Below are 13,173 nucleotides of genomic sequence, written 5' to 3' on the forward strand. Positions count from 1 at the left end.
AAGCCTCTCTTTAATAATCTACGTGTAGAAACTAATTATAAGGCTATATTCTTTAGCCCCTTAAAGATTAAGCAAGTAAAAGAGCTTTAAGAGGAGCGCAAACAACTATAACACCAAGAGGAGGTACGGCGATAGGATAAGAAGATTCAGAAGCAACTTATAAAGGAAGAATGACAACTTGCGATAGTATAGAGGAAGTAGAGTAGAATATAAGCCAAGGTTCAACAAGAGAAGGAGGCAGCTGAAAAACGCCGCTAGAGAGAGAAGGCTGTATACGCTCGCGTAGCTAATCTATAGCTTCAAAACAACCTTAAGCTAACGAGAGGAGGTAGACGGAAGAAACAAGCTACTAGGCAATCTCTTATTGTTATTTTAAAGGTCGCAATTAAGGAGGTAGATGGAGTGGTCATATCTAGGGCTATTTGCGCTCAACACTAAATTCAACGACTTCCTACGGTCGGAAAATCTCATACGATAGCTCGTTTGAATGAGGAGACTTAGTAGATTACTACATCAAAAATCTAGACAATTTTATCAATTGTATGTGATTCTACAGCCTCAAATCGAGGCTTCGCAATATTTGATTTTGGTGTGCATTGAGTGGGACCGTGCACGCAGTGGGGAGAACTCCTAAGAGCGAAAGAAGATTTAACAAATAAGAGGGCGAGAAAATTTAACAAATAAAAGGGCGAGACGATTTAATTAATGAGAGGGCGAGAAGATTTAGGCAATGAGGGCGAAAAGATTTGACCAATGAGAGGGCAAGACGAGCGCACCCCAATTTTTTCTCGGGCGGTATTCAACTGGTAACGCGCGCTGTCGCACGCCGGGGCCCTGGAACGGAAGGCGGAAGGATAATATTGGTGATATTTTTAAAATGGTCAACGACAATTATACACCCCCTAAATAATACGCGTACACCCCCCAATTGATACGCATACACCCCCTACCTCATTTGGTTTAGACGCTTCCCTATTAAGTTAGATGCTTCCTCATTAAGTTAGAATATCACGTGCGTTTGACTTATTTGCGCCTACATCGCGAAAACCAAAGTGCGCGCCATGTAAGTTTTATGTCAGGGCACTGAGCAGGCTGATGGAATGATACATATGATACTCTATGAGGAAGAATCTCAGGGGCTCGAAGACCCCGAGAAGATATCTACACGATGGCCCGCGCGCTGTCACGTGACACGTCGCTGAGCTCAAAGAGACTGCCCAAGTACCCCCCCTACCAACATTTTATAACTGCAACATCACGATTAAGTCTTGATTTTAGTTATAGTATAAGTAGTAGGGTCTAAATTTGGATCGCGACTGAGTCGATTAATTGGATTGCGCAGTGCTTTATGAGGCGTTGCGCAAACTGATTTAGGTGCTTCGCGCCCACGCGCCCACGCGCGCCCGGTGGGACCCAAAACAACACCTCTGCTGGCCTGCAATTGTAGAAGCGTCGCGGCGGTCGGCCAACCAACCTTACAACCGGCTCTACAATTGCAAATCGCGTCGACAGATCTACTCGTAGAGAGCCCTCAGCATTTGAGCGAAATACTGGCTATACTATAGGCTCGCACTGATTTTCGCGATGCAGGCGCAAACAAGTCAAACGCACGTGATATTCTAACTTAATGAGGAAGCATCTAACTTAATAGGGAAGCGTCTAAACCAAATGAGGTAGGGGGTGTATGCGTATCAATTGGGGGGTGTACGCGTATCATTTAGGGGGTGTATGATTATCGTTGACCTAAATTAAAACTACTATATTCTAGTATATTTATAAATTTCCTAGTAATTCTTATTAAGGCTTATATTATATAGAAGTACTAGTAGGTATGGATTTGCTTCGCAAATCCTATCCCTCCGTCGTGCTGCGCAGCCCCCGCCCGCCACTTCCACCAGGCATGCATCCAGCGCAAACTCATGGCGCTGGCAGTTGGTAGACACTGAGTCTATCTCCGTTTCCGCATAGCTGGCCGCTATTTCCTCCACAAGTCATACTGCACTGGCCGATAGCAACATCAGTGGCGCCTGTAGTGAAAGCATTTCCGCAGAAGCACTCAACGCTCCACTCTGTTCCGAAGTACTTGAAACCTCCAGCGCTGCAGTGTGCGGCACACGTCTCCAGTGTCATCGAAGCGCTCGAAATCGAACCTCCTGTCAATGTACGACGCGATGGGCTATCAGTGACGCAGCCGTACAACTCGTAGCTACCGACGGTAGCGGGGTGACCCGGACCGGTCCACTCGTCGTTAAGGTAGAGAGATAGACGGCGCGAGCCACCGCAAAGCTCCGTGGCGTCACCGATGCAAGGGTAGTTGCACTCTGACTGTGGAGCCGGGGCGGATCCCGAGGCCAGTTCCTCGTCGCAGAAGCATTCTCTGCCCCACTGGGTGCCGAAGTACGGGTAGCGGGAGCAAAGTCCGGCGCATTTCTCAAGCGTCATATCATCGGCACTGGTATATGAGGCTGGAAGTGCTCGACCAGAAGATGGCTCAGCCCAGCAGGATACATAGTTGTATGGACCGACTGGTGGGAATTGTGGTGGGTTTGTTGGTGGTGTAGATGTCGGTGCGGTTGAAGAAGAGGATGAGGATGAGGATGAGGAAGAGCTCGAAGACGATGAGGACGAGGAAGAGGACGAGGACGCGGTCGGCGAGGCGGTAGGTGAGACTGTTAGTGAGCTTGAGGATGATGATTTACGCTTGTAAAGAGAGAGGCGTCGTCCGCCTCCACAAATCTGAGTCGTATCGCCAGAGCAAGTATCTGTGCATTCTGTGGCTGGAGCGGCAGCAGATCCATCCTCCAGAGTTGGACCACACCAGCACTCCACACGCCATTGTGTACCGAAGTATTCAGAGCCACCGCATTGCGCTGCGCACTTTTCGTTGGTCATATCAGTCGCAGCATAGACAGCGTCCAGTGTGCGGCCGCCATCTGGCTCAGCCCAGCAGGACACGTAGTCGTAGTCGCCAATGGTAGAAGGAGGTGTTGGTGTCGCAGTAGGGCCAGCCGAAGACGAGCTAGGAGTTGGGGGGCTTATGCCGTCACGGAAGATCACCATTAGCACCGGCATGAATCTTGCGTCGAGTACTAAATATTGTGTACATGCGTGTCAGCAATCGCAACACTAGCAATAATTGATTGTTTTGGCCCTTAGGGGACTCGGCCGGTTTCATTCTGTAGGTGCATAGAAGTAGTCGGAGCAGCTTACAATGGTTGTTGGGAGGTGTATATCGAAATTCATAGGTCTCTCCTGCAGTTTGTATGCCGATCAGACCACCCTCGACAGGTGGATCAGTGAGACGCGACACAAGTACCAGTCCAATTTGCAGCTCGTCCGTGTCCGGATTGCAGCTATATACTGGCTGGAAGAGAGCGGCTGGGTGGAAAGTCCGGTCCGTCATGAACATCTTGGTAGTGTCGTCGATGGGATTATACTAGCAAAATTCTCTCAACACTGTTCGTTCTAGCGGCTATAGTCCGTCTATAAGACCCTTACCTCGAGATCGATAACGGCGTTACGGCCTTCAAATCGAAGATAGCCGTTTTCAAGAGTCAGCAGGTCATAGGTGGGACCGCCCTCCGGACGCAGCACCAGGTGTTGATCAAGGCCGTTTGGCCTGAAGTTCATGATGCGGTTGTGAACCACAGGAATGGACGAGTTCTGAACAAAGATGCTGAACCCCTCGGAAATGGTATTGGACAGTGGCTCCTCGGGGATCTCGCACGCGAACGTGCTGGCCACGCCTCCAAGCAAAGCTAGGAGAAGGGTAGATGATATCATCTTGAGTAGGTGGGTGCCGGGTAGTAACGACTGACTTTCGGCCAAAGAAAGACAACACTAATATAAAGCATATGACTAGAGAATTGCTCAATGATCTGGCTTACCGCTGATACTTATCCTGCCCATTATCTTACTGCTTACTGACATCAGGTGAGTTGACGGTGAGGATATATGTTTGGCTGCAGCTTGCCCTTGGTGGCGAGTATCGCGGCGCATACCAAGACAATACTGGAGAATCCCGCCCAATCAGAGCGATGCCCTTCCCCTATGTCACTTTGGACTCGCTTATTTCTTCACTGATACTAGCAGCGGTGGCATCTAATTTCGCTTGAGCCTCGCCTAAATTGTAGAGCTAGCAGGAAGGGGTGTAGTACGTGGTTAGGGCTTGAGCCACGGCCCACCTCGAATTCGGAGCTCTAAGCTCGATTTTGAAGCTATTCTGAACCCCTCTCCCCTACCAAATTGTATTATCACCTCTAGATCTTGGTGTTTTACCCCGTTGCCTTCCCTAATATGGCTCCAAATATGGGCGACTGGCAGTACGCCTTTATTTGAAATCCTTCTTATAGCCGGCGCCAGTATGCGTGTATGCGCCCGCGTTTGGAGCTTCTATATTGATAGGAGAAAGAGGCTTTATAATGCCACGACTTTTGGTGAGGGAGAGGAGTTCAGAATATGTGGCTTCAAAATTGAGCTCAGAGCTCCGAATTTAATTTAGGCGAAGCTCAAGCGAAATTAGATGCCACCGCTGCTGCGCGCACGGACACCGAACCTCCCGGACCCTGTATTCAAAGCAAACGAGTGGATACAGTCTTGTGCCCCTTAGGCGAAAAACAGATTCGGTACGGGTATTCAATTTCGCTAGATTACCACCAACTGTACATAGAAATCATAGCGAACGCCTCCATTCGTAATCGCCTTCCTCCACAGTTTCGCAGTGTCGCGATCTTTGTCAAATATTATGAGGTTTTCACCCTGTACGATATTGCCAAATTTCATCGACTTCTCTGCAGAAACAGCGTTGTATTCAAGTTTTAGCGGCTATAACGGAGGCGTAGGTAGAAAAGGGGAGAAGAGGGAGCGGACGTTAGGCAACTTCTTCATTGTTTCAATTCGAATCTCCCAGCCAACCGGGGCGATTCTCCAGGACAGCCAAAAAGGCCCTTGCGTGCAGCCACAGCCGTTCGCTACAATTACCGCGTAGAGTTGGTAGCGATTGAGCGAAATTAAATGCCAGTAGCGAATCTGCGATTCGCCTAAGGGGGGGGGAAGCTGGTCGTGCACAAGACTGTACAGCCTGTTGCATGACCAGCTTCACCCCCCCATTTGGCGAGCGCTGCGATATTTCAAATTCGCTACGCGCATCCAATTTCGCCTGGTTGCCACCAGCTGTACGTAGTAATTGTAGCGAAGCTATATGCTTGGCTGTAAGAACTTTGTTTCTGGAGGCCTTCCTCCGCAGTGCCGTAATCTTTGTCAAATGTCGTAAGGGTTCTACCCGTACGACACTGCCAAATTTCATCGACCGCTTTGTAGAGACAGCGTTGTATTCGCGTTTTGGCGGCTAAAACAGGAGGCGTAGTTAAGGGGAGAAGAGGAAGCGTACGTCTTCAATTTGATTCTCCTGGCCAACCAAGGCGATTCTCCATGGCAACCAAAAAGGTCCTTGCGTGTAGCCACAGCCGTTCGCTACAATTACTCGCGAGATTGGATGCGCGTACCGAATTTGAAATTTTGGAGCACTCGCAGGCTGCAGCTCCGATCAAGTGGCGTTCTGCCGAAGCGGATGTCGACGTAGAAGCCACAAAGAAACTATTGACCCACCTTACACCTGCATGAGTATCGAAAAAGGGTGCATGTCGCCGAGAACAGCAGGAGAGCGAGCATGATCGTGGAGACGGAAATCATTGGATGAATTGCTCTATCATGGCTTGTGAATGTCATCGTCATTACCACGAGACGAGCTACGCTATCGGTCCTGTCGCCCGATGGCTTGCAGACAAGTCGAGCTTGCACGTCAAATCGGGGCGAGGTTAAGAATGAATATCCCCTCCCCCCATGTGCGCGCGCAACACACACAGCAATTTCGCTTCGTACGCACTAGGGAATTTTAAGTTTAACTCTTGTAATTAAGCTTAAATAATTAGGCCACCACTAGTTGCACACCCCCTAATTACTGCGCGCACACCCCCCAATTGATACGTGTACAATCACCTACAGAAAGTCATTAGTCAACGCCTAACTAAAAATCTAAAAATACCTATAACTTTTTAACCACGTTAGCTAAACGTATAAAAATTATATTATATTAAATAAAAGGTTCTATATTAGTTGATTTTATAGTTTTTTTTAAGAAAAATTTACTTAAATTTAAGTAATTGTCGGAATGTTAGTTATGTGACGTGGTTACAAGACCATGAAGCAAGACTAGCTAATCTGACCTTGGAGCAAACCCCTATTTCTAGATATAACAATTAACTACTAACTTTAACACCGCATACGTACCACTATAAGTAATATTCGTGCATGTTGATAAAGAGAGTTATACCGATACTAATTAGTAGACGTATAGATTAGGAAATACGCAATAGCAAAGCTTAAAACCACGTATTAGCTTAACTGCTAACGCGTTAGATTACAGAGCTATCGCCCTATTTTAGTTAAAGGAGAAAGCTACGTTACCCTTAAAGCTTAAGACTATGTATTAGCTTGCTAACGCGTAAGATCGCCTAAAGAATTATATCTTTACTTAGAGAGAGCTACATCACCCCTTAAAGCTCGAGACCACGTATTAACTTAACTGTTAACGTGTTAGATCGCCTAGAGGACCTTAAAGCTTAAGACTACGTATTAACTTAACTGCTAACGCGTAAGATCGCCTAGAGGACCGTATCTTTACTAAGAATTATCTTTAGTCTTTAGTCTTTAAAAACTGTAGATTTGTTAAGGGGACACGCATACACCCTTACACCCTTACCTTTACACCCCTAACCTTAACCTTAACTTCTAAACGACGACTACCCTTATATATAAAGACATGATAATATGGAAATTAACTAGAAGGAAAGAATTGCCAAATACGGCTACGGAATTAACTTAGAGACGGCTATAGATAACAATCTAGCGGAGTATATGGAGACTAAGATGCACCTATATACACGGTATAACCTTATAGACTTTTTACTATGGACAGTATATTAGGAAGACTTTAAAGACTTTACGCTAGAGCTCTTTAAACGAGTACAATCTAAAACTAAAGCGGAAATCCGTAACTACCTAGTTAAGAAAGGAGTATACGTTATTAAGCAAGATAAGAGGTATACCCTTAGTAAGGTGCTAATGGACGTCGCTAATAAAGAAGAGTTTTATAAATGGACGGATGAGGAGCTTATCGCGGCCCTTGTAGAGGTAAAGCTAATAATTACAACAACTCTGCAAGACTAACTTAATTTAACCTTAGACAAGCTTACTATACCTCTAGCCCTACTACTAGGTACTCCACTAACTCCACTAGCTATTTCAGCCGCTATACTACCAGCTACTCCGGTTGCTGTACCGCTAGCTACCCCAATTGCAGCACCGCTAGCTACCCCGGTCGCTACCCCTGCTACCCCTACTACTCCCCCTAGATCTACTCCGATTACTGCACCGCCAGCTACTCCAATTGCTACCCCTACTACCCCTGTTACTCCTCCTAGTCCTTAATCCTCTAATTATAACTAAATCTACGCTCTTATTAACCAACTACTATGGCTAAGAAAGTAGTAACTGCAGTAGCTATAGCAATCGCAGTAGTTATATATATATATACCACCTAAACTAGCTATGCCTAGCGTGGAGTAAGGACCTAAGTAAGGATCTAAATATAGTAAGGAGGTGGCTATAATTATAAAGATCTATATAGACGACTAAAAGTATAATAAAGTCAATAATAGCTTTAACTTTAAGCTGACTATCTTCTATAACATCTGTAAGAGATCTAGCTTACTACTAGAAGGCTATATAGTGGCATTCTCTAGCATGCTGAAAGGGCTTACTTAGGACCACTACTATAACAGCAACCTTAAGTTAAGACCTTTTACTAAAGCCTATAACTATATATAACAGTTCTTTAAAGGGCTAGAATACTACTGTAAGAACCTTATAGAGTGGAACAGTATAACCCTCTAAGGAGTTATGGACGAGAACCCTAATAAGTTAATTTATTAGAACTTCTAACTGCTTATAAATAAACTACTAAAGCAACGTTATGGACTATACCTAGACTTTTATATAAACCGCATTCTTATAAATAAGTTAGTCACTACTTGCTAGGGAGTGCTAGTATACCGTATCGCTGTCTCTAACCCCTTAGAAGACCTCTCTTAGTTAATTAGTAAGCTATAATTCTCCATTGTTGCGTAGGAAAAAGAACACCCCCTATAGGCCTTAATGAGATTATTTTACTAAACCTTTTTTACGGATTGATGTTACTATTAAAATGACCAAAATTGAGACCGAAACACTAATTGCTATAGCAGCAATCGCCCCTATAGAACTAACGGCGGACTAAAGGCTAAGTGCTATATCTATAAGAAGGAGGACTGCCGTTTATAGAAATATATAAAGGAGGAGTGTAATTAATCTAGAGACAACTATAAGAGACGTTTTATTGATATTAAGGGCCGTAATAAGGGTAACTTTAATAACTACTTTAAATAATACGTCGCCGCCTGCGAAAGAGATAAAGAGGATGACTTAGACTTTAAAGCCTATATATAAGACGCTAACGACTCTAGGAGCAATGCCGGAGAACCTAATGATAGTTCTGCCTATATTACTACCTTTAGAATACTTACTATAGAGAAAGCAACCTCTATAAGCGTAGAGCTAGCTAATAAGGCTTATATACACCTACTTATGGCTTTAGAACTTACTATAGAGTCTGCCATAAAACCTTACACAGAGACTAACCTATTCGCCTATAATACGACTATAACCATAGCGTTACGATATACCTTAACGGTCTTTATAGGAATTATAATTAATATAGGTGCTTTGCGTAAGTCTATAGCTAGCTACAGCTAATTCTAAGCCCTATAAGCTGTAGATAAGTCTATAAGTCTTAATACGTCAACTAAGGGCCAAGTAATTATCTAATTTAGGATTAGAGCCTCTACGTCTATCAGAACTATAGATATTAACAGCCCTATAGGCAAGGTATAATTCCATATTATTAAAGCAGATACTTCTTTCCTACTTTACTTAGCAGATATAGATAGACTCTATATTAAATACGATAACCTAAAGGACGTCATTATTACTTGCACTAAAAAGGTGCTAATAGTTAGATAATTTGGCCACCCGTTTTTTGTATAGAGCTTTTCTTTATAGTCTTATCTAGTTAAGTCCTTTAACGTAAACCCTTGCTACTTAACTAACGTAGAGCTATAACGTCTACACCGTTAATTTAGTTACCCGTTAGTTAATAGATTGTAAAAGCTTCTTAATAAGACTAGCCACGGCTATAATACTAATAGATCCGCTATTAAAGAGCTAACTAGACTCTGCCACTACTGCTAGAAGTTTAGCAGATCTCTAAGTAGATTTTGCTTCACCTTATGAGACGACATTAATTTCAACTATAATATTATCGTTGACATTATGTATATTAGCGGCTCCCCCCTACTATATATAGTTAACAAAGCAACTTAATTTTAAACTGGTAGATAGCTACGAGATATTAGCACTAAGCACACTTAGGACGTTCTACGAATGTACTAGATTAATAGCTATTTAGGACTACTAGACTTAATTACCACAGACGCTAGAAAGAACTTTATTAGTAAGGAGTTTAAGCACTACGCTGCTACTATAGGAGTAACTATAAAGTCAGTTCTAGTCAAATTATACAATTCTATTGGAATGGTAGAGCGCTACTACGGTCCGCTATAACGAGCCTACTAAATCATTACATCTGAAATCCCTGAAATTAGTAAGGAGATGGCCCTATAAATGGCTTTTAAAGCTATTAATAATACGGCTAGCCCAGAAGGCCTAGTCCCTATACTCCTAGTCTTTAGAGCCTACCCCCAAATGGTTAAATCGGACGCACTATTACCTTTAGTTACACAGCGAGCTGCGGCTATTAAGAAAGCAATGGTAGAAATCTAGAAGCTTTAAGCTGAACGACAGATTGCTAACGCTCTTAATACGCGAAATAGACAACGAACTGACGCTATTCACGGCCTCCCACCTAGTTCGCCTGTCTTAGTCTAGAGAGAAGGCAATACTGGCCAAAGCGGTTATTAGGACGGGCCATATATGCTACTTGCCGTTAACGGTAAGACCTGTACCGTGAAGCTACTAAATAGGCCTATGACCTTCCGCTCTACGGTCGTAAAACCTTACCTACTGGACCTATAAGACTTAGTTAAACTACAAAAGTCTGTTAAATTAGCTAAACTAGTACCTATACCAGCTGAACCTTAATCGTTACCTAAAGCTGAACTATAGCTACCGCTAAAGCGAGGCAGAGGTCGCCCCCGCAAATACCTATTGCTTATAGCCGTCGCAGACACGGCTGTTACGGACGCTATAATAGACATAAATGCCCTTACGGGTGATATTGTAGACATGGCCGATATCGCTATCTACTTGCAGGACAACGATACCGTAGATATAGCTGATACTACTATTTACTTATAGAACGATAGCAACACCTAGTTCAGCGCTTTACGGCAAAAGGAGGTCATAGGCCTACTTAAGAAAGGCGTCTTTAAGATTATTAAGCTATATAATATGCCAAAGGGGGTCAGACTCTTTAATTTACGGTTTATTAACGAGATTAAGAATAAGGGAACTAATAAAGCCTTTAAGAAATTACGACTTATTATATAGGCCTATAACGATTTAGAGAAAGAGCTAGTCCTTACTTAGTTATTAATAATTTAACAAGTTAGCTAGCGGCTGATTCTCTGTATCGCTGCTACGCTACTATAAATACGACTCTACCTCCGAGATATCTTATAAGCCTATATCTAGTCTACTACGAACTTAAACCGCGAGTTCTATATATAACTACTACACGAGCTAAATAAACAATTGGGAATTAATAAGGACTCCGTTCTAAAGGTTGTAAAACCACTTTACAGAGTGCCTAAAGCTGGAAACTACTGGTTTAAGACCTACCATTTACACCACGTTAATTAGCTGCGAATGGACCAGTCTATGTACGACCCTTACTTGCTTTACAACAATAAACCTTTTAGAATCGTCGGCTTATAGACTAATAATACGCTGTTTCTTGCAGATAATACCTTTATAGAGGCTAAACAAAGTGAACTATATAAGGCTAAATTTATGGCTAAGGAGCGAGAGTAACTGACCACTAATACACCAGTCAAGTTTAATAGAGGACTTATTTAATTAGCACAAGACGAGAGTATTACGCTAATGTAAAAGCGCCAGTATAAGAACCTTAGTGTAGTTAACACTATGCTAGTAGATAGTACTAGCTCCAGAGGAATTACGCGCGGCTTACTTATGCTAAAGGACTAGTATATCGCTTAACGCGCTAGAGGAGCCTATATTGCCTTAGTCTATTAACTAGAGGCTTTATTTAACTTATTCTTTACTACCTAGGTAACTAATTCTAAAGAGGCAGACGCGAAGGAGTTAAATAAGCGCCTAAGTTGGCAGATTTAGAACTTATATAGAGGTCTTAAGTTTGTTAAATTAGAGGCTAAGACCCTATAGCTCTTAGTCTTTATAGACGCTTCCTTTGCCAATAATAAGGACCTCTCTTCGTAAATTGGCTACGTTATTATACTAGCTGACGCAACTAAGAAGGCCAACGTTATCTATTAGAGCTTAATTAAGTGTAAAAGAGTTACTAGAAGCGTTCTGGCTTCTAAACTCTATGGAATAGCTTACGGCTTTAATATCGCCGTTGCTATTAAGTTTACGGTAGACAAGGTCCTATAGATCAACCTTCCGCTTATACTTTGCACCGATTCTAAATCGCTATATAACTGTCTTGTACGACTTAGAACCACATAAGAGAAGCGATTAATAATTAATATAATGTGCCTGCGATAAGCCTACGAACGTCGGCAGATTATAGAGGTTAAATGGATTAATAGTGAAGCTAACCCTGCGGACGCGATGACCAAGGGGAAGCCTTACGTTACCCTATAGCGACTTATTAACACGAACTAGGTCGATATATAGGCTATAGGTTAGGTAGAGCGTAAGGAGTAATAAAAGGTGGTTTTCGGGTCGTGACGGTGCTAGGGCACGTTACCCGCTATATTCTACGGACCCTGAATTTAACTAGCCAATTAGGATTTTCCATCCCCGGGATAGAAAATCGCTATTGGCTCGCTTACCACTAGCGCCTTAGCGGCCCTCGCGATATATTAACCTACTACCCCTAACAATCCTTCTCCTTCTTTTCCTTAGCTTAGTGTCCCCGTAATACAGCATTCTATAAGCTTCTGTTTAGAGGTATTAGTATAAGCCGTAATACTAGTTGTGTAATTACGGACCTATAAGAAGAGCGTGGAAACTATTGCGTATTAATTAGATCTTTAGCTATTGCGTATATACTATAAATAGTCTAGAAATAGACTTGGCTTTAGAGTATAGATTAGCCTTCTTCTTAGAGTTGCTCTAGTGTCAAAATGTTAGTTATATAACGTGGTTATAAGACTATAAAGTAAGACTAGCTAATCTGACCTTAGAGTAAACCCCTATTTCTAGATACAACAATTAACTATTAACTTTAACACCGCATACGTACCACTACAAGTGATATTCGTGCACGTTGATAAAGAGAGTTATACCGACAGTAATTTAATATTTTATTAATATATACTTATTATTTAGAAGTTTAATAACTTCCTATATATTAAATATATTTTCTTTAAAAATAAAAGTTATATTATCTAATATATTTATTATAATATATTATTATTTTTATTTAATAAAATACAATTAAAATTTTATTATAGTGGTTTAAAGTTAATATGCTTAAATTTTTCTAATAATTTTTATTAAATACATTATTTTCACTTATAATTCTTTTTTTAAAAAAATTAACCCAAAATTAAATTAATTATAAAAGTATATAGGAATTTAAATAAAAATATAAAAAATATAAAAATATAAAAAATTTCTTTTTTTTTTTAATATAAAGTTATATTATTTTTAAAGCTAAATATTTTTGCTTTATTTTATTTTATTTTATTTTTGTTAGTTATACAAGGGGATATCACATAGCTACGGTTCGTAGATAGTATGATGATTGTTATTCTTATATATGTTAGGGAGGGCGAGGAGCTTAGGGCTCCTCATTACGCTACTGCCGCGGCGACACGTGACGGTAACTTGCCGCATGTAACGGCAACT

The 13,173-nt window shown here is 42.0% G+C and overlaps 1 protein-coding gene across 1 annotated transcript; it reads right to left on the bottom strand.

Moving 5' to 3' along the window:
* Nucleotides 1–1,721: 1,721 nt before the first annotated feature.
* On the bottom strand, nucleotides 1,722–3,954 carry K441DRAFT_238822 (WSC-domain-containing protein). Its single transcript, XM_067640698.1, has 3 exons — nucleotides 3,499–3,954; nucleotides 3,211–3,436; nucleotides 1,722–3,089 (listed from the first exon to the last, which is right to left on the bottom strand). The coding sequence occupies exons 1-3, from the start codon at nucleotides 3,781–3,783 to the stop codon at nucleotides 1,918–1,920; spliced, it is 1,683 nt and encodes a 560-aa protein (XP_067500176.1). The 5' UTR covers nucleotides 3,784–3,954; the 3' UTR covers nucleotides 1,722–1,917.
* Nucleotides 3,955–13,173: the final 9,219 nt, after the last annotated feature.

This window comes from Cenococcum geophilum (assembly GCF_001692895.1).
Source record: "Cenococcum geophilum 1.58 unplaced genomic scaffold K441scaffold_46, whole genome shotgun sequence".
Classification (NCBI taxonomy): Eukaryota; Fungi; Ascomycota; class Dothideomycetes; order Gloniales; family Gloniaceae; genus Cenococcum; species Cenococcum geophilum.